Source organism: Pecten maximus, chromosome 4, assembly GCF_902652985.1.
Source record: "Pecten maximus chromosome 4, xPecMax1.1, whole genome shotgun sequence".
In the NCBI taxonomy this organism is placed as follows: Eukaryota; Metazoa; Mollusca; class Bivalvia; order Pectinida; family Pectinidae; genus Pecten; species Pecten maximus.
The window spans coordinates 52556770-52579730 of NC_047018.1; the positions used below are offsets into that span (position 1 = coordinate 52556770).

Genomic DNA, 22961 nt, shown 5'->3' on the forward strand with positions numbered 1-22961 from the left:
TGATGTCAATTACTTTTATCAGAGACTTGTATAGGTATATACAAAGCCAATAAAATGAAAATAAAATAAGAACTATATGAGAATTCTGCTGATAAAAGCGGGTCCTCTATATACTCCCTACACGTATATATACATATATATATATATCAAAAACCAACACATATGTTCCACCGCTAGTACGGACGGAGACGGCGTTTATTCAAAAATCGTAAGTAAAGTACATTAGATACGTCTCAATGTTTCTCCTTTTCATCCCCTCTCACAGGTTGTCGCATTAAAATCCTAAAAAACCAAGCGCGCCACCCAACCTGAAACCTATTTATAGGAGAATAGGAGGTGTACCAGCCCGACAATGCTTAAGGTTTTTTTTTGTTTTTTTTTTAGCTGGGATTTCTAACCATTTAGCGACACCCAAACATACCTCTATAAATGCAATATATCTACTGTATGCAAAATTTCCATTTTGCCGTACTACATGTGCGACGTTCTGAGCTAGAATGACTACCCAACCTATACCCGATCTACACCTAACCCATGGCCCTATCTGATTGGCTATTGCCAATGCACGAGACAGACAACCTGTCAACATATACTCCGTGTATTCTCCGAAACCGGGAAAAAGATATACTCTTAGCAGCAAATAAATGCAATGCATCATTGGTTACTAGAACGTGAAGTAAATTATCTTATGTCCTTATATGGAAATCAGTTCAACCTGAAAAATAGGGAGTCGACATGTGACAAAAACTCTATGCAAAATCCTGAACACAATTTACTATTAATCGTGGGTATGCAGGATATACAACTCGGATTCGGATATTTTGCAATTTTAAGTAATAACTGCGGCCTTCGTTATTTATTTAAATGCAAAATATCCTCGTCCTCGTTGTATATCCTACAACAAAACACGAATCTTCGTTAATCATTTCTAGGTACAGTCCATATCCTGTTCAGTCCTGAAGCGATATTTGTTGTATTTTGTCTGTATGAAACAATAAAAGTTAACACTAAATAAAAGGTGGAAAATGCATGAAATTTTTTTTACACTTCTGGCACGGTGCTAGTAAATGTACATGTATGTTTCATAGAAAATGACTAGCGACGACGACTGCCATTTCCTGGTTACAAATAGTAGTTTACTAACTACGATGTACGGTAAACCTCCGGTTAGTTCGAACAAAATTAAATAAATATTGACGAACCGGTTCGAATTATTCGAAATTTTGCTTCAGAAAATAAGCGTGAGTTCGAACTATTCGAGTCAATATCGGCGAAAATCTCGGCAGAGTGAAATCATTAGACACAAACACATCCATCGTAAATCTGATACGTAACAACGGCGGCCTGAACAATGGCACATTTATAAGTAAGTAAAATAATAGAATTTTATTTAATTCAATGTTAATTGATCGTTAAACATTCTTCATTTCGCGATAATTATTATGGTTATTGCGCGAAGCCGCTCGGTTAATGCGTAGCTACAGTAGGCCCCAAAACAGTACAGTACACGTTTCATTTCTGACACAAAAGTTAAACATTTGTACAGTATAATCTTTCCATGGTTATATATTTTATCTGAATAAGAAACTATCGCTATATTATTGTAATAAATGGTCTCTTCAATATATCAAAAGCAGTCTACATAACCTGTTGCGTTTACGAAAGCACTACTGTAAAAATAGGCGAGATTCTATATGTTGGTAAAATTAGGTCAGAACATCAACATGTCTGTTTTTAAATAAGCCCAGTCGTATTATCTACCAAATATAGTTGATACCTGCAAAATTATCCATCACTAATTGGGACACATGTGGATTGTTTTGACTGGATATGAATGCTTTCACGTCACTCAGCACGATTTCTTATCCTTATATATTATTTTATATCAATGATTACTGGAGCGTTCTTCTTTATTGATTTCAAAAATTCAAAATGTATTCTGAAAATTAGTCAGATATTATCAGTGTCTCATTTATCTTTGCATATCAATTACGAAAATTCAATGCACGCTCAGTTTCTAACAAGTTCAAAAGCCTGCAAAAAACTATCGATAACAAAGCCCGAGGCAATGCTACACCCGTCACTCTTTATCAATTCACTCAGACTCCGCCCATCAACCAATTAGAGTCGGCGCAATAATAAAAAAGCGGAACAAATCTCTGACACACCGGTAGATCTACCCGGATGATGTTTTTACAGGTGTAGAGATGAAACAGTCACCGGCGCCTATTAAATCTTTAAACTGCTGAAACAATAGCGTGATTACTGCCGAGGTGTTCAGAGTACAACTGTAACGGTCAGTGCTGTCTATTAAATCGGATAAAACGCCAACTCAGTTACAGTAACATTTTATACGCACATGTTCAGCCCAACTTCCGGTGCTAATACACAACGAAATGGCGTGGTTATCAATAAAAAGTAAGTAGGTCGATCAAACAGTATTTTATATGTCCAATAAAAGGTAACGGTTCTGTTAATAATATAATGTTAGTAATATTCAAAACCATCTGTAAGAACTGGTTTGTCCGCCGCCCTGAACTATACATCGTCACAACCCGAGATGAAACACTTTAGAAGCAAAACACTTATGAACCATGTATGATAAAATGTTCTTCTAAAACAATTTATACTTTTATTTCATCTTTAGTGTATTGCTTGTCTTGCAAACTACCTTTACACGTGTTTCTGGAATACGGCAATATGTAGAGGATCGCTACTGTACACAATAATAACTTACGCTCGGGAAAAGACAATTGTTTGAATGCAGACTGATTTGATATCCGATTAATCAATGGATTTTCACGGCTAAGATTTTCATGTTTTTTAGTGGTTCTTCCCATGGATTTAGGGGCCAACGCTAGATAGTGATCCACAGTATTTAGTGGACCACTGTGTCTCGTGGTATCTAGTGGACCGCGGTATCTGGTGGTCCGCGACATATCGTCGTATAGCGTGGACGTCCGCGGTATACGCTGATCCGTCACGGCTCGCGGTATTGCGTGGGCTTCTTGTCCACTTGTGGACATTTGAGTGGACAGCCTCATTTTGTCCGTGATATAGCGTGGATTAAGCAATGGCCACTCGAGCTGTACTGTAGTTCCAACAGGTCAGTTTTACAGGTAAATGGTACATACCATAGGTTGCCGTGTCCAACTGCCCTGAGGCAAATTTTACCTCAGGCTCTATAATCTTATTTCCTGGATGAGAACAATGTGTACTAATTAAGGGTATAAGGCTATAGGTTGGTTTTGGGAAATGGTGAATTTACATTCATTATACCATTTTGAATTACACTGAAATCATTTATTTATTTTATTTTAATCTCTTTCTTTACAATTAATTTTTTAAAGCAATGTCTTTATATTTTTGAATATAACAAGATAAGAACTGCATCATTTCTGAAATTGATTTGCATTAATTTTTTTTGAACTGATATCATTCAACATTGTACCTCTACATACCGGACACCTGCATAAACCAGCCAATACGTTTGGTCTCAATGACTCACGGTTTAGACAGGTTACAATGTAATAAGAAACAGCTTATTTTACTTTCTAATTTAAGTAAAGAATGACTTCATTTCAATAGAGTTTGTCTTCTTAAACCTGTTAACCAATTTGTTAATGGTTTTACAACTTATCTTGATATTTCCACCTTAATTACACTGGTATTTCGTTTATACATGTAATTTTGGTCTGATTAAGGCCTCTCAAACGGAGAGCTACAATCCTTTCCTTCAAGTCAGGAGATTATATATATAATCTTACTGTTCTGTTAATTGGCCTGAGGTTATAACACTGTGACCATGCTTTGCACAGCTTCATCATTTGAAGCCATACAGTGACAGTATTGACACAGGTATTTCTGTGAACCCAGGACAGTACCTGTAGCTGGCTCCTAAAACTTACCTGGCACCGTATCAGGGGTGTCAGGCCAGAGTCAGTCATGCATGGCCAATAATAATAGCAATTAAACAGATACTGTCATTTATTATTGGTAGTACAGAACTACATACTTGTGTGTACGTTATGTCAGAATATTAATTTAACTAGGTAATACTCGTAAATATGTACAGTTGTAAATGTATATTTTTCTAATGATACATTTAAATATATAACCTATATAAACTAAAATGATTGTTTATTTTATAATTACTTGCCTGAATTGAGTACATATATGTAGAGAATGTCTTAAATAAAAACGCATAATTCATTAAATACTGTAAACTTTCAATATTTTGAATAATCAATAACATAATATAGAGTCATGATATATGTACAGTAATAAATATAAAAATAATTTTCAATTCCTTAATAAAATGAAATACAATTTACTTACATCTAAATGAAATATGAAATAATAAGCAATTAACTTTCATAGAAACCTGATTATAGCATGAATTGTATAACTGTCTTTTATGGATCTTAATAAATATAAATTTAACATGTAGGCATTATTACCATGTATTAACAATAAAAGAAATATTCCTAGTAGACTAAACAAATGTTAACAGTAATATTAACAGAACAAAAGTAATTTGTAAATATCTATTTGTTTATATGTAAATTATATTAAAAGCATCAAAGTATTGATATATATATATGATATAGTCTGATTATAGAACTGGGGCAGACATGGTGTCTTAAAGGACTCCAGGTAGACTCGGAGTCCACTTGGAGTGCACTCCAAGTTTACCTGGAGTCCAAACGGAGTGCACTCCAAGTCCAAATGGAGTGCACTCGGAGTGCACTTGGGTGTAACCTTTAGTCTACACTCAACTGTAGATCTATTATACATTGTGAATCTCACCTAGTTGTTAATACCCAAAGAAAGAGGAAATTGTTATATAATAGGCCTACATTGATATTATGTATCATTATCATATATCTCAGGGAAGGTTGAGAGTTTTAATGAACTGTACGTTGCTACTTGCTTTTTTGTCAGTTTATCAGAACAAATCACTGAAATCAGTATTTAAGTGTATTGTAAGATTTTTACTGCTCTATTATAAGTAAAATATAAAGGGGGACTTGGTTTTGCTTATAGTGCTTATAAAGCAACTAGTGAGAGGTGCATCATACAGTATTCTTTGTTGTGTAATTGGTTCTAGTTATATACAGTCAAACCTGTCCTATGTAACCTTCCAAGGGAGTTAATAAAAAAAAAAATGACCCGAAAAGAAAGCTCATGATTATTCTGCCACATATGTAAAATGTATCAGCTACAAGTATCAGTACAAAAATGAAAAGGGATTTCCTCAGTCATCAATTAAGATTGTGGATATAATAAAACCTGTAAGAAACCTCTAAAACAAATCAAAGAGTTTGAATGGCTAATTTGATTAATTCCAGTGCAGGATACATTTAAAAAAAAAAAAAAAAAAAATTCCTCAATTCCTGGTCCGTATGGATTATTAGTCACATAAATGCATTTCCTTAATCACGATGGAGACGTTTACAACTGGCAAATATCTGTCCTAATGTCTCAAAAAGAATATAAATTTCAGTTTAACAGTAAGTTGACTGATTATGCACTCTTTTTCATTCTTCCCAAGCAAATTTTTGTACTTCTATCTATCAAAATTTTGTGAAAATTGTCTGAATGGCTAGGACGTCTTTTCGCCATATCCCATCTCCTTTTTGAGAAGTAAAGTTCTTTCGTTGGCTTTTGGGTGTTATGCCTGCAAAGATAATGAATTCAATACATTTTATGAGGCAGAATAAGACATTTCATGCATTTCTGAAGTGTTTTTTAATCGCCAAAAGCGGACAAGTTCGTCCGGTTTCTTTTTGATTATGGCTTCTGCTGCCATTTTTAAACTCAGAAAGTCACTGAAAAAAGTCGCTGAAAAAAGTTGCTCTTCATCGTTTGGGACACAGATATGATGGTCGTTAGTCGCGTCTGACAGGTAGTCCCTTAATTCAGGTCACTAGTATAGTAAATAACGTTGGGAGGGGAAATACGGTCGCATATGAAAGGAAGTTGTTTAATTCAGGTGGTTGCTAAGGCAGGTTTGACTGTAAATAGCTGACATCTGTTCAGTCAGGACTCAGGATACTGAAACAGACCCGAACTTTGGTATGTTTCGTCAGCACCATAAGGCCACCCAGTCTTCGCCACTTACCCACTTCCCAGTACATGTACTTGCATATTTAGTGTGCTCCGCTTTGGTATATGATGCTATTGACGTTTTGTAAACCGTACTTGCTAAGACTATAAATAGAGATTTGAATTGACAATTGCTTTAATTTACACAGTCTTTATTTATTTATGAAATGTTATCATTTGTCAAACTTATCTGTATAATGGTCTTTGTAGTCAATCTGTCATTGACAGAACAAAGTGACTTTTATAGAGAGGTGATTAAGGCAGGTTTGACTTATTGTTCTTGTTACATTGTTTTTATTTCATTTTTATTTGTTTTAATCTGTCAGTTATGTTAAGCCCAAATTTACAACATATTTGATCAATGTACAAGTCATCTCTATGCCCTTTCATGATTTGCTCAACCTTGAAAAGCCCTTTAATTTGGCCTAGGACTATCATATGAAATGTAGTTTTTCTAATTTTGTCTGTAAAACTTAACAGCAAAGATCTTGAATGCCACAATTTTACAAGTATCAAACCTTTGTTGCATGATTTAAAGCAAAAATCCTGTAAATTTGTTTCAGACTTTGCATGTTCAGTTTTAAGCAATGTACAAAGATGAAGTATTATCTGAATAAGAAGACATGACTTAGTTCACATCTCAATGAACACCGAAATATAATATAAAGCAAAATTAAATGTTCAAATTTCAAGTGAAATTTCATTAGAATAAAAAAAAGTATCAAATTTTGTTAAAGTTTTCTGACTTGTGGTTGTAACAAAGATAATCATGCAGTTGCAGTGCATGACCATTCAGAATGACGAGCGTTCATAAGAGTTTTAAAGTTGTTAAAATGTGCCACATTCAGATATTCTCTTAATTAGTGATACATTCATTGATTGAACAAAATATATCAAAATAGATATATATTGATTTTATTCTTACAGTCCCAGGGTATTTATTGTGTTGGGCAGTAGTCATATCAGTCATTGTGCACCTCAAATTAACAGATATTGCACAAGATTTAGAAACTAAATTGATTTGTTGTAGGTGATGATGACAATGCTCATACCACAACACATGTGACAGTTCAAGCTCCCACAGATGTGACAGGTCAAGCTCCCAAAAATGAGACAGGTCAAGCTCCCACAGATGTGACAGGTCAAGCTCCCAAAAATGAGACAGGTCAAGCTCCCGTAGATGAGACAGGTCAAGCTCCCGTAGATGAGACAGGTCAAGCTCCCACAGATGTGACAGGTCAAGCTGCCACAGATGAGATAGGTCAAGCTGCCACAGATGTGACAGGTCAAGCTCCCACAGATATGACAGGTCAAGCTCCCACAGATGTGACAGGTCAAGCTCCCACAGATGAGATAGGTCAAGCTCCCACATATGAGACAGGTCAATCTCACACAGATGTGACAGGTCAAGCTCCCACAGATGTGACAGGTCAAGCTCCCACAGATGAGATAGGTCAGGCTCCCACAGATGAGATTGGTCAAGCTCCCACAGATGTGACAGGTCAAGCTCCCACAGATATGACAGGTCAAGCTCCCACAGATGTGACAGGTCAAGCTCCCACAGATGAGACGTCAGAGACTGTGCAGGATCCTACAGATGAGATAGGTCAAGCTCCCACAGATGTGACAGGTCAAGCTCCCACAGATGAGATAGGTCAAGCTCCCACAGATGAGATTGGTCAAGCTCCCACAGATGTGACAGGTCAAGCTCCCACAGATGAGACAGGTCAAGCTCCCACAGATGAGACATGTCAAGCTCCCACAGATGAGATAGGTCAAGCTCCCACAGATGTGACAGGTCAATCTCCCACAGATGAGACGTCAGAGACTGTGCAGGATCCTACAGATGAGATAGGTCAAGCTCCCACAGATGTGACAGGTGAAGCTCCCACAGATGTGACAGGTCAAGCTCCCACAGATGAGACGTCAGAGACTGTGCAGGATCCTACAGATGAGATAGGTCAAGCTCCCACAGATGTGACAGGTGAAGCTCCCACAGATGAGATTGGTCAAGCTCCCACAGATGTGACAGGTCAAGCTGCCACAGATGAGATAGGTCAAGCTCCCACAGATGAGATAGGTCAAGCTGCCACAGATGAGATAGGTCAAGCTGCCACAGATGAGACAGGTCAAGCTCCCACAGATGAAATAGGTCAAGCTGCCACAGATGAGATAGGTCAAGCTCCCACAGATGAGATAGGTCAAGCTCCCACAGATGAGACAGGTCAAGCTGCCACAGATGAGATAGGTCAAGCTCCCACAGATGTGACAGGTCAAGCTCCCACAGATGAGACGTCAGAGACTGTGCAGGATCCTACAGATGTGACAGGTCAAGCTCCCACAGATGAGACGTCAGAGACTGTGCAGGATCCTACAGATGTGACAGGTCAAGCTCCCACAGATGAGACGTCAGAGACTGTGCAGGATCCTACAGATGTGACAGGTCAAGCTCCCACAGATGAGACGTCGGAGACTGTGCAGGATCCTACAGATGTGACAGGTCAAGCTCCCACAGATGAGACGTCAGAGACTGTGCAGGATCCTACAGATGTGACAGGTCAAGCTCCCACAGATGAGACGTCAGAGACTGTGCAGGATCCTACAGATGTGATATTCCAGGCTTCCATGTTTGCCTCACGTATGTAAAATTCTTGTCACTTATAACAAAGAATTCTTTAGCATATATAGAGGAGGGAAAATATGCTTTTGTTCCTGTCTGTCTCATAATTATGACAATGTAATATAGTCCAACCCACTTAATACAAACTCTGATAATACAAAAACTCGCTTTATACGAATTGAATGAAAATCAAATCCCCCGCAAACTGTGCACAATGTGCTTATATTGTTTACCCACTTAATACGAATCGGTTACGACGAAAACCCTGGTAATACACAGACATGCCAGGGTCCCTTGACCACTGTTTGTGTTGTTTTAAACCCACATAATACGAAGTGTCAAAGTCAGAGCCAGCCAAACGTGACACAGGTAAGTTTTCATGACCTTTGTCTCGGACCGACCCATGCGCTGTTTAGAAAGTGTATACAACTGTAGGACCCGGATGACAACACCCCGTAATTAGAATCATGACTTCCCTTGCTTAAGTTATCATGGCTGAGGAAGACCTTGGTATTAGCTCGAGATTCCTGAGGATTAGAGCTCCACGAGAGAGATGATGATGGTACTGACCCGGAAACACATGCGATACAGATCGCGCGGCCCGCGAATGCCTTGACAAGTTGAAATCATTCATTCAAAATCAAAATGACGTTTAAGATTGTGTTTTCAAAAATCTCTTATACCTGGATATATTTGTAAGTAAGGTCAGCTCTGAAAGAGTCAAACAAACACTGGTCAGTGATTATTTCGCAGCTGCAAAACGTGATTAGCGCGATCGTGATATGACATTATGTTGCCGTTGTAGGCCCATTGTGCATTGGTAGGCCAACTGTAAATAACCAAAGACTGAACGCCACGCACTTACAATGTACAAAGTATCAACTGATCAATTGTAATTGATTTTAAACAAAGCATCTTCACACGTACCCTTTAATATTATTCAATGTGTAAAATATTCCCTTCCGGACTATCTGCCCCATCCACATGACGAAGCTTCACTGGATGTAACAAAATGTAGGTCTATCATAAAGTGTTGTTGTGCATGTGGAAATACTGTTTAAAACTAAAGTTATAGTCATTTGCCTTTCTTATATATTATGCAATATATACATTGATTAACTTTCATGATATGCATATTATTCAGACAAACCAGATTGTCTACGTATGTATGTGCCGGTTTGTAATCGGGTGCATTCTAATAAAACATCGTCCAACCAATTATATCTGGAATTCGACCAGTCATTTTTCGATCAACTTCTCCAAACTGAACCCTCTGTAAACCGAACAAATAGTCATGTCCCATGCATGTTCGGTTTATGGAGGTTCCACTGTATATCTATCGTGAAATAGTCTGTCCCTGTCATTGAATGATTGATATTACTATATGATTAATGATGGTGGATACCAAGATCCTTTCAGAATATCTTGTGACACAAAATGCCCCCACAATATCTGTAAGTGTAAAACGTGTTTGAGAATATAAAAAAAAAAAATAAACATTTATATTCCAGAATGAGAATTTATGGGTGGTATTTGCCTTTCCCCATACAAATATTACCTACATGAACATGTAATAGCATATAACATTGTATTGAAATTTTCTAGTTTTAGAGATGAACCTAGGCCTGGAGGAAGAGTATTCAGAAGATGACAGTACCGATGATCCTAATATCGAGTGTTCAGATGATAGCAACCGTGATCCTAATTTCCAGTGTACTGAAAGCGAAATTGAACATGTCACATCTAATGATGACGGTGACTTTGATGAAATAAAAATAAGGAAAAGAAAGGCCATTACAGAGGCTTTTGTTGATCACAATATTGCGAAGAGAAACTGTACAGAAAAGGAATTTGATGACCACGTTTCAGACAGTGAAATGTCTGATGTTATCGTCAATGAGTATGTTCCTGGAGAACTTGGACCTCATTTCAACATTGACACAGACATTACATCAGGAGGAAACAATACAAATGAGAGTACTAAGGACACCAATGACAAGTGTGGTACACCAATATTTGGACTGTTGCCAAAAAGCCAAAAGAAAGAAGGATGTAAGCAAGTGTATGATAAACAGAATTGTTGCACATTCTGTGGAAAAATGATCAAAAGCAAAATTTCACGTCACCTTTTGAATGCTCATAAGCTGGAACCAACAGTCAGCAAAATATGGCTACTACCGAAAAGATCAGAAGAGCGTACAATTAAGTTGGAAATGCTTGCCAACGAAGGCAACTTCAAACACAATATTACAGGTACAGACCATTCCTTTGACAGAAGATCTGAAAACGCTCACAGAATTCATTATGTGCAACATAAGAGAAACATCCACAGCACTGCAGAAATGCCCGACACCTTGTGATTGGACAAAACTTGCCAAATTTACCATGTGCAGGTTGATCCTGTTTAACAAGCGAAGGCGGGCTGAAGTCAAAGACTTGAAAGTTCAGGACTACGAGAAGAGGCCCAACTGGCATGAGGATCAGCGTGGTGAATTTGACCTGGCATTATCACATGCGGACAAAGTATTAGCCAGCAGGTTTGTTGATATATATACAAGTCTTGTCGTAATGACTATATTATATTCAATAAATTAAAAATTTAAATGAAAACATTAATATCTGGACATAACACCAGTATGTTAGTTTCTACTTTACAAACAGTGTACATATTTATATATAAATCTAGGTTCTCTTTATAGCAATGTCTGGATAATCTTAGTTTGTGATTACTGGTAACAAGTTACCACAAGCCCGTGTCTTGCCATTTTGTTAATTACTGTGCCTACACTTTGAATAATAATTTATTACATTGTATTAATTGCAACTTGACTATGTTTTTTTGTAACCCCAAAATCCTGGGGAGAAACCGTAATAAAGCAAATCTCAACATTGTGTTCACAGAGCCTCATTCTGGATTTAGACAGAAAGGTTTCTGTCATATCCACACATTGGTAATTTGGTTAGAGATTCATATCCTAATGCTATCGTTTAAATTTTTTTTTTTACAGGATTACTGGGGATTTTCACTCCCACAAAAGTGCTGAAGGATGTGCACTGATGTATGCAATACTTTAATTTGGTACTTTCAGCAGATGTCAATTGACAGCTACATGATTATATGATTTTAAGTCCTGTCTCCCAGGAGACTGGGTAGTTGGGTTCCAATAAATGATTAAATTGGGTCATCATTTGTGTTCATTAATTGTTTTCTTTGTATTTGTATTTTGTAGAATGGACATGGTCATTTCAGCAGGGAAGTCACGGAAAAATGTGGACGCATATATGTCCTGCTGCCACCAGACAGCAAGGATGCCATTGACCTCCTTAACAGCCTGAGAGATAAAGTCGGGATCAGATCCACCAACGAATACATATTCGCTAGGGTTTGCTCAGAGACTCTGCTGACGAGCAACACCGAGCTCAGAGAAATTGTTGACAGTTGCCCCAACCTTCAACATCCTGATAGAATCAGCTCAACATCACTTAGAAAATATATAGCCACAGTCTCTCAGGTTTGTTATTTTAAATTGATTTTGTTTAGCTATAGCCTAAAAACGTTAAGATTAGATGCTTTACTACTATGTGAAGAACATCTAGAATTACTTACTTTAATATATATTATGTTCATTATGGATATATTGTTGGAAGCTGACTTGCGTGTTTGGTAGTTATCATGACAGCTGGTAATATATACAGGTACAGTTATTGACTGTGTTGAAGTTTACATGTGGCGATACAGAACTGCAGTGGCCAACTATTTTGAGCCAAAGGTAATTTAATAAGCAAATGAATGTACATGTCTGTATAGTCGAGTAAATCAAACTTAAGTAAGGCCACATCAACCAGTTTAGGACGTACGTAGGTCTGTCTGGGTAATTTTTAGGTCAGTTCTGGCCTAACTATAAGACCTATATATACTGCCCTCCAAAAGTTCCATTACACTTTTCAGACAAAATATTTTTAAATTCAGTTAAAGCAGTTATAAATTAGTCTATCGACAATGTGTATTGGTTATTTAGAATGCTCAAAATGAATGTTAATGAAATATGTTTTCAGAGATTTGGAAAAAGGAAACTAAAACAGTTTTTTTTGGAGGGATTGTATTTATCAATGAAATGTAATTTGTTATGGTACAAATTTAATATCATGAGGTGGAATATTTTTGAAAATATTTGCAATCATCACTGACAAATGAATTATCTCCAAGAAATTGCAACAGGTTTAATTATTTTATGGGTTTAATTTTTGTTATATAGGATAATATAATGTGTCACAGAACTTTTGGAGGGCAGGGTATAGGGCCATATAATTTCACATGCTGATACATTTCAATGAGTAGTGTTGATTAAACAAGTTTTTGATTACCTTGACCCCAGGATATTGGTATAGTTTCTACGTTCAGGTTTGTTCTGGTTTGACTTGACCTAGAGAAATGCTTATTGCTGACATAGCCGGAAATGGGGTATCCATGTTTTACAAACAAATTTCTAGTTGTTTATTTAACATTTTATTGATGATGAAACCAGGGGACTATAGTTTTCCTCTCCATCCGTCTGTGTATAAGGGGTCTAGCAGCTGAATTATTTCTTGGGAATACACTCTTATATAAGGACCATAATAATGTTTACCTCAAGAAGTTTTGAGTTTCATTGTGTTAACTTGTGATGTCAATGTCACAGTAACTATTCCAGGACAACATGTTAATGAAATAGGCAAAATGTTCTCCAGTTATGGATCAGAGTGAAAAATTGATTTGGATATTTCTTTGACTTTAGATCCTGGATATGACTGATCTGGAGCTAGAAATGCTTGCAACGCATCTAGGGCATGATGTCAAAACCCACAAAGAAAACTACAGACTGTCACATTCAACCCGTGAATTGACAAAGGTATGTCATGCAGTAATTGTACATATGCATGGTCAGATGGTAGGCCATTTAATTCGCCCTTAAATATGTGCATTTATGGTCTGTTAATCGGTTTTGTTCGTCCATCTGACCTTGGACAATTTTTGTTATAGGTAAAAAAAAATTTTTTTTTTAATACAGGATTGATTATTCTCAGTTATCATATGTACACATGTAGCTTTACCTCAGTCTTTTGCTGTGCAAGTCTATTTTGGGATTAAACAGGGATACCATGGTTGACAACAATATATTTTTGAATTTGACAGTGATTGTTTTATCACTATTTCTGATTTATAAACAACCATAACACTAGGATACAGTTAGCACTATTTCTTGAGAAGTGCTGCGTACATGTCATTCTCTCTTATATTGTACAGGGTTTGCACTGGGCATTTCATAAATGGGGTCCTTTTCAGATAAAATTGGGTCCCTGCGAATAATTTGAATGGAGTTTCCAGAAAAAAATGGGGTCCTTTCAATTTTCTATACTTCAAAAGGCTATGGGGATGGCTTCAACGCAAACCCTGATTGTATGTAGGTTTTTCTTGATCCCTAGTGTTGTGCATAGTCCATTTGAGAAAAAAAACAAAATGGCTGACGGATGGCCAACTTTGATTTTGGTCACCATGAAATGTCTATTTTGATCGTTTTTATCGTCTGCATGTAATATTACCAACTTCTGAAACAACTAAAAGAATTTTGACCAAATTTAGTTGTGATGGGGTAATCAAAGTTTCTTTATTCTGTATTGTTTATTATGTCAGGATGCCTTTGGCTTCAGTATTATCGTTATGGAAATTTACATGTACATGCGTCCACAGAGAAACTATCCACATGTCTTAGACTCGTATGTTCATTCTAAGTTCATATACAGGAATATTTCATATAAGCCTAAAACTAACCGTGTTTACATAATCAAATGTCTACAATTCTATATATAGCTTTGCAGTCAAATGTCTACAATTCTATATATAGCTTTGCAGCCAAACATTCCACAGGATAACTTCAGCTGTCACGTGACTAACGACTAAATGGCGGTTATGTTTAATGTAACTAAACCAGCGACCGTTCACAGTTTCATATGTATTTGTATGTCCCTAGAATACGCAGGACTTATAAACAGGAATTGAAGGCAAGTTGTAACAAACTTAGCATTGCCGTTTTTCATGAGGATTTTATTAAATAAGAATATTATTTGTTTATTTGAAAAGAATCTTAATGATTATGATCCATGACTGATGTACTGGTGTCTTGTTTGTCAAAACTATATGTATATGTCTCGTCTGACAGCACGACCACAGTTTTCTATCAGAGGTTAAAATATTTGCATTTTTAGGTCACCTGAGACAAAGTCTCAAGTGACCTATTCTAATCGCCTGTTGTTCGTCGTCGTCCGTCGTCCGTCGTCTGTCGTGTGTCCGTAAACAATTTACATTTTCAACTTCTCCAAAACCACTGAACCAAATTCAATGAAATTTGGCAGGGAGCTTCTATGGCTGAAGGTCAACCAAAATTGTGAATTATATGGTCCCAGAACCCCAGGGGCCTGAGGGGTGGGGCCAAAAAGGGTCAAATTAACAAAAACTTCAAAAATCTTCTTCTCTACTCTCAGATAAGGTAGAATCAAATACTCTTCATAGATGGAAGGGTCTTCAGGTGCTTTACCACAATTGTGAATTTCATGACCCTGGGGTCTCGCGTTTACCCCTGGGGAGGGGGTAAACTTTACTATAGTTTATATAGGGAAATCACATTTTTGACTATTATTTGTTGGATTTCTATTGGAATTTATGCTAACTTGGTTTAAATTATCAGCATAGGATGACAGTTTGATAGTATGTACATGTTGGCCCTGGTTGACCCCCAGGGGCTGATGGGCGGGGCCAAAAAGGGTCAAATTGACAAAAACTTCAAAAATCTTCTTCTCTACTCTCAGATATGGTGGAATCAAATGCTCTTCATAGATGGAAGGGTCTTAAGGCACTTTACCAAAATTGTGAATTTCATGACCCAGGGGTCTCGCGTTTGCCCCATGGGAGGGGATAAACTTTACTATAGTTATAGGGAAATCACATTTATGACTACCATTTGTTTTATTTGTTTTGAAATTCATTCTAGATTTGTTAACATTATCAACATGGGATGACTGCTTAATGGCATGCACATGTTGGCCCTGACTGATCCCTTAGACTGATATGTCAGGCCAAGAAGTGTAAGTTAAATTTATTGAAATATTTCAAATCTCAGGTGACCGTTAAGGCCCATGGGCCTCTTGTTGATGTTACTAGGGTCATAAAATAGATATTTGCTAGGCCTTATTAACATCTTATACATGTAGTATAAATAAAAAAAACTTATCCTGTGTACATCTTGGATTATATCTCTAGTTGTACATTCAACTGTTATAATAGACTGATTTGTCCTTCAGTTGATTTTTTTTTCAAAGTTTACAAGCAGCTTTACTGATCCAGAAGTATATCAAAATAGGGAAAGAAATATACTCAGCTATTGGGAAGTTGTCAGCAGATAGATATATTATATAGTTTTCTTGAATATTTATAGAATTGTAGCTGTCTGATACTATAAAATCCAAATTAAAATGTCTTTTCTTATGACCTCGGACCCTTACATTTCTCAGGGCCTTTTGGCCCTTTGATTTTCCAAGGGGCAAAGCACAATAGGTAAATTATAGTCAACTTTCTTGAGACCCAGAAACTGCAGATCTTGATGACTTGATATGTAAGAATATATAAAGCATGTCAAGGTATAGTATGATGGCAAATTGTTCCCCATGGGAGATAAATATAAGTTTACATTAATATTTGATTACATAGAATAAAAGTAAGAAAAGTTGATTTTGGGCTCCTTCTCTGGAGTTATTCAGTGGATTTTAGCAAAATGTGGTATGCAGTCCACAAAATGGTCTGCTTGAGGTGAAAATGTTGGCATATATACCCAATTTTATCCAAAGATGTAAGTGAAGATGAGATATGTACAGTTCCATATGAGTGTTTTTTAGGTCACCTGATGAGACAAAGTCTCAGTTGACCTATTGCAATCGCCTTTTGTCCAGCGCCGTGCTTGGTCTGTCCATCATAAACAATTTCGACTTCTTCTCCAAAACCGCTGAACCCAATTCAATGAAATTCTACAGGAAGCTTCCAAGGCTAGATCTAGAGTTCAAACGAAATTGTGAATTATATGGTCTTGTTTTCAAAAACATATTTTTCACTTTTCAGGTATCGCAACTTCTGCTAGCTGTTGAAAGTGGAAAGGTGAACACCTGGCAAGGAAAGAACTTATCTGAAATCACCATAGATGGTAAGACAAAACTGACTTTATAAATAAATAGTTCAGTCACAAAGTTAACCTATTTATCAGTCCCAAGACACCCCGGGTCCTTCATGAGTGAAGCAAGAAAATTAAGGTAATTCCTTTAAATCGCTACTAGTCATAAAATTATGAATGGATTTGAACCAAATTTGGTCTTGGTTTGTTTTCATTCAACCAGGAAAAAGACATACAATTAGGGGCTTTTATTGACTTCAAAACTGATGAGGGAAGGCCTAAGAAACAAGAAATTAATTTTATTTGGCCATATATATTTTTATTTAATCATAATACAATCAAAGTTTTATTGTGCAGCTGCTATCTGTCCCAATATTTCCTTGTCCAAATCCTGATATCGTTGAATTCCCATGCACCATGGACTGTAATAGGTGGGTACATCAGCAGTTGTACATTTATTCAACTGAATGTTTAGACTCAATACTCCTTTCTCGTGCGTCATGGCCACTATAATGAAAACGAGGCTGTAGGCGCACAGTCAGCGCCATCTATGTATACAAGCGGCATGGCTGCGAAGCACTGTTGTGTACCGTTTTGCACCAACGACTCGAGGAAAGCAGCCACCAGTGACCTGAAAATTTCATTCCACCTCATTCCGAAAGCGGAATCGCTGAAAAAGCGATGGATTGTCGCAATAAGGAGAGACGAGGGTCCATTGTTTAAGGTATTCGCATGCCCCCCCCCCCCCCCAAATTCATGACCACTCGGTATGGGCCCTACAGTAACACTCGATCATCGCAATCAATGCAGCATACTTTTTGTACTAGGCCTACTAGTGAACATGTTTATTCTTATTTACATCATTACTTGATTAGCTTCATTGATTCCATATTACTATTATATAATTAGCAGCTACGATATATCACGGCTATAAATTTACATCGTATGAAAGATTTCATGTTAGTATATAACTAGGCCTCTGATGTTTTATAATTCCACACAAAACGACTTGTAGATCTAGGTCTAAATAGCTCTAAATAGCTAATATTCAGTCTATCAAAGGAGTTTGACATGTCAGTAAGAAGATGTGAAAGCATAAGGGGCATAGGAATATGGATCTATATATGATTGTGTGGTCCTGCATAAATTAAATGTTGAGTTGATTATATATGTCGTTACAATACAGGTTACAAGTTCTACATATGTTTGCTCTGAGCACTTCACCCCAGAGCAGTTTAAGAGGACACTGACTGGAATAAAGAAACTTAAAGATGGTGCAGTTCCCACATTATTCCAGTGGATAACAAATAAACTGGAGAGACCACCCCCCAAAAAACGTCAATTTGTCCAGTGAGAACAATGCAGTGCAATGTTTAAAATTCATTTTAGTGCATTCAAAATCGATGTTTGTTTTCTCTTGTTTTTACCTGATCACTGGTGTTCATATTGTTAGTTTCAAATTCAGGTGAACCCATTACTACATACCATCAAAATGTTACTTTCTGTATCGTGTGACTTAAGTTAATAATGACCTACCAGGTAGCTTAAATTGATCACACAGATATACTTTCACATTTGTTGGTAATAAATAAAAATGACACATTCAAAATTACATTTTATTATGGTAATATTCATGAGAAAACAAGCATTTAGATTCTATACAATTTCAAATGTTTTAAATATTTATGGAAAAATTTACCTTAAAATTGATTTTTACAAATCCATTTGATATTTTATGCAATTTCTTCTACGACTCTTAAGAAGTAATTATAAGCCAATGGTGAAAATGATCAATTTTGGAGTAAATTGATTCATTGTACAAAACCTGCTTTAATCCACTACATTGTATATATGTGTGTACAGTATATATTGGCAGAATATATATACCACATTTTTTTCAGTGCTGTGTACGTGTTAGGATTTCCAGAATCAAGTTGTCCGGTTTCATTAGTTATACAACTTCCGCCAAAACATAATGAAGAATTCAGCTGGTGTAATGAATTATGAAATCCTAAAGACCTTGCTTTGAAATATGATACAGTGCTTCATACATATGGTTATAATTATATGTCACAGCACGACCCTGATAAAAAAAGGTTTGATATGATACAGGAACAAATTTTTTATTACTGGGAAAACTCGCTATATATATATACATATCAATTTGCCTATATAAACAATTTAGGAACATCAATGGATGTACTGGAACTCCCAATGTATCCTGTCATAAGGAGAAAAATCCTCCAAACTCGGGCACATTGTGTGAATTGGTGTACAGGTGATATTTATAAACTAGACAGAATGTTATTTTCTTATTTACATGCCGAGATATTCATGTTTAACTACATGATGTCTACTTTATACACTTTGATTAACTATTCCATTACCATAAAATTAAGGTTGCCATTATTAACAATGAAATCAACACAGGTGGACACATTCCTAAAAACAGATTCACTCTAAAGTCTAATTACCTGTGCATACTTTTGCTGTGGCAGTCCATTGGATTATTCTAGATCTGCAGTGCATGGGTTATCAATAAATCTGGATTATTGGATACACTGATAATATAGTATATAAAATGGGTAACCATATGAACTTTTTTAATTGTATTAATTATTGAAAACACTGAAAAGGCAATGTAACTCTTGGATGTCATAATACAAGAATATGGTGTTCATTGTAACATTTCCTATAATCATGTGAAAATCAATAATGGCATGTGCAGGAATTCATGAAGAAAATTACATTTTTTGTTGATTTTCATAGTTTTGCATGAGCAGAGTTTTGTATTTGGTACCGTCCAATTGTTTTTGGATGCTGGGTTCAAGTCCCAGAGGCTCGGTGTGCAGTTGAAAATCACTCATTAATTATAGACAAATCTAAAACCTTCATGGTTAGATATTCTAATTCTCAATAATTCTTATGATTGCATTTCAACAACATAACAACATATTGTTGTTGAAATTCATTATATTGTATTTTATTTTGCATTTTGAAAAAAAAAGTCTTTTAAATGAAAAAATTGGCAATATGAAAGCTTTTGTTTATAAACAATAATATTTTGCTTTCGATTTATAAAAAAAAGTGACCATTGTGTACATACAGTAGTATGGAAATAATCTATAAAACTTTTGTTCTCTACAGACATGACATAGAAGAAACTTCGAGGGTTACTGAACCATCAGATAATGGTCACCAGTGGCAGCCCATCCCAAGCCAGGATCACGATTATGCTTCTGAGCCATTGACAGACAGGGAAAAGCTCGAAATATCTAGACTCTATATTGCAGATCTTGAGTCCAGATTAGCAAAACAACAGATGCAAAGGTTTTGTCTTGAAAGGTTTACATCCGATGAAAGTACTTTAAATATGTATACTGGTTTCAAGACCTATGCCTGCATTAAAGCAGTATATGAAAGCCTTAAACCAAGTGCCATAAATATGACACACTGGAGCCAGGTCCAACGTCAGAGGGTAGGCGTGGAAAATAAGGATGACCCGTTTCGTTGTGAAACCCTTCCCCTCATAGATCAGTTTTTTATGTTTTTATGCCGTATTAGGCAAGGTCTCAATGAACATGACCTTGCCATACGGTTTGGTGTATCTACTAGCACTGTTAGTAGACTGTTACTTACATGGGTGAATTATTTATATTTCATGTTTGGAAGTTTACCCATTTGGCCATCTAGAAGTAACGTAGATATGAATATGCCAGATTGTTTCAAAATTACATACCCCAATACTCGGGTGATTGTAGACTGTACTGAGTTACGAGCTCAAACCCCCAGTGCTAAGGTATTGAACTCTGAAACGTATTCTAATTACAAATCCCACACTACTTTTAAAGGTTTTATAGGCATAACTCCTTGTGGTGCAATAAGCTTTGTAAGTGCTCTACACACAGGTTCCATTTCTGACAAGGAAATAACCAGAGTATCAGGGTTGCTGGACCTCCTTGATGTAGGGGATGAGGTGATGGCTGACAAGGGATTCCTGATTCAGGATCTCTTACAGAAAGTTGGTGTGAAACTCGTGATTCCACCTTTTCTTGGTCTAAAAGGTCAGTTTTCAAAACATGAGGTCAAAAGTACACATGAAATTGCCAGGCTAAGAATCCATGTATAAAGAGCCATCAGAAGATGTAAAGAGTACAAAATCTTTGATACTGTGTTGCCACTCACTCTTGCTGGCTCTGTTAATCAGGTTTGGACTGTATGTTGCCTGTTAACAAATTTCAGAGGAAAATTGTTCTGAAGTTGTCATGATCTGGAAGATTTTACAATATTCAGACATAATTATGGTACTGCAACCAGGTTTTTCTTTGTTCAAAATTCTTCATATTTTGAATTGATCTCTGAAACTTTGTATACATTATACACATGATGGGAAGTTGTGTTTCCCCCAAAGAATTTTGGCAAAAGTTAGGCATATACACACTAGGGATTAGAAAAGTGGAAATTCGCTCGCCAATGACACTTATCATAATTACCACAGGTGTATCATCATTACCACTAGATGTTGATTATTTCCACTGGATTTTGATTTTTACCATCAATTTAGTTAAATTGGTAAAACTAGTACAGATAGACTCGAACTCGTACAAACATATGTAACCAAATGATATGCTCAGTCTATCAACTTCATTCGTGGTCCACTTGTCATGAAACTTCATACACTTGGTTCAAAAAAATGCATATCTTTTACAAAACTATTGCAACCACCTGGGATCAAAACTGAGGTCACTGTTTCTACATGTTAAATTAGATTTTTAAGTCTACAGTCTGTATATGATCAACAGACTTCATTATTTATCCCATGGGACTGGAAAGTAATGTAATTTAAAAAGGCAGCTTCTCAAATCTTCGATTAAAATGACATTTGATTTTAACCATATTTTGCAACAAGTTATGGGGCTTTGTGTAATTCAAACTTATCTTTCTACGACATATTTTGTATTATTAGCAAAATAATAAACAGAAAGAAATTTAAAGGACAATTAAGGCCATCTGCTTTCTTGTTACATAAGTTATTAAGTTATGAAACTCTTATGTAATACACTGTATTAACCACTGACATAATGAAGCATAGCTGTGCAACTCTTTTTACAAGTTGTATTAATTAACAATTTTGGATTTTTACAGAAGTTATTCTTTTGAATGGTGGAAGTCAAGTGTGATGGATGGATGATGGTAAAACATGGTAATAGTAGCTATAGGCAGCAACACTGAAATAATTCTTGTTCTTTCGAATCTAGGTGAGCAAGATATAAAGTTCACTTTACAAGAAGTGGAAGAAAATAATTGAAGTAAAACATTTCCAGTTTGCATTGCATTTCATCCCACTTAGTTAAATCAAAGTTGATTCTTTCCAAGTTGTAGTCACTTTGGCACCAGACGAAGAAGTCACACCATGGCATTCCGGTCATTGCCATCTGTCCCATCACCTGTAAATAATAATCATGTGTTTTCTTTAGTGCATAATTATTATCAACAAGCTTCAAATACCCCAATTCAACAATAGAATTGGACTGAGGGCATTTCACCTCAAGCAAACCCCATGATCGGGCTGTGGTGTCAAACACAACACGGTCTGGGGATGCTCCTAAGAAGGGGCAACTGGGGCAGATGAAAAATCCACATTGATATATGTTATTGGATGTAACATTTGCATAACATTCACATGCAGTTTGTTCATGAGTCAGTCCATGTTGCATGGCTTTTGTAACAATACGTTTCTTTGAAATGAGATTCTCAGCTAATTTATCAAAATCTTTTTTGCGAGAACATATCAACTTAAATTTTGATGATGTCAGTCTTGATGCCCGTAAACTGTGCCATGATGAGGAGTTGGACTGGTCACGTGTGTTGCTCTCAATATCGCTTGCCTGATCTGTTGTTACCTGCATTCCATTAAAAACATCCATTTGACCTTTACTTAGAGAAATGTGGGTTTTCCGTAATAATGCATCACTAATTAAAGATGGTCGTGGTGGTGCGGAAAGATCATTGATGATGTCACCAGAACTAGAATTTGT

The 22961-nt window shown here is 36.4% G+C and overlaps 2 protein-coding genes across 2 annotated transcripts; both read left to right on the forward strand.

The window, feature by feature from the left end:
- Window positions 1-6305: 6305 nt before the first annotated feature.
- Window positions 6306-12224, forward strand: LOC117326632 (cell surface glycoprotein 1-like). The gene is made up of 4 exons (XM_033883393.1): window positions 6306-6372; window positions 7139-8746; window positions 10334-11265; window positions 11959-12224. The coding sequence occupies exons 1-3, from the start codon at window positions 6306-6308 to the stop codon at window positions 11086-11088; spliced, it is 2430 nt and encodes an 809-aa protein (XP_033739284.1). The 3' UTR covers window positions 11089-11265; window positions 11959-12224.
- A 5264-nt stretch (window positions 12225-17488) lies between these two features.
- Window positions 17489-22103, forward strand: LOC117326633 (THAP domain-containing protein 3-like). Its single transcript, XM_033883394.1, has 5 exons — window positions 17489-17647; window positions 18110-18273; window positions 20071-20285; window positions 20832-20987; window positions 22069-22103. The coding sequence occupies exons 1-5, from the start codon at window positions 17489-17491 to the stop codon at window positions 22101-22103; spliced, it is 729 nt and encodes a 242-aa protein (XP_033739285.1).
- The last annotated feature ends 858 nt before the right edge of the window (window positions 22104-22961 follow it).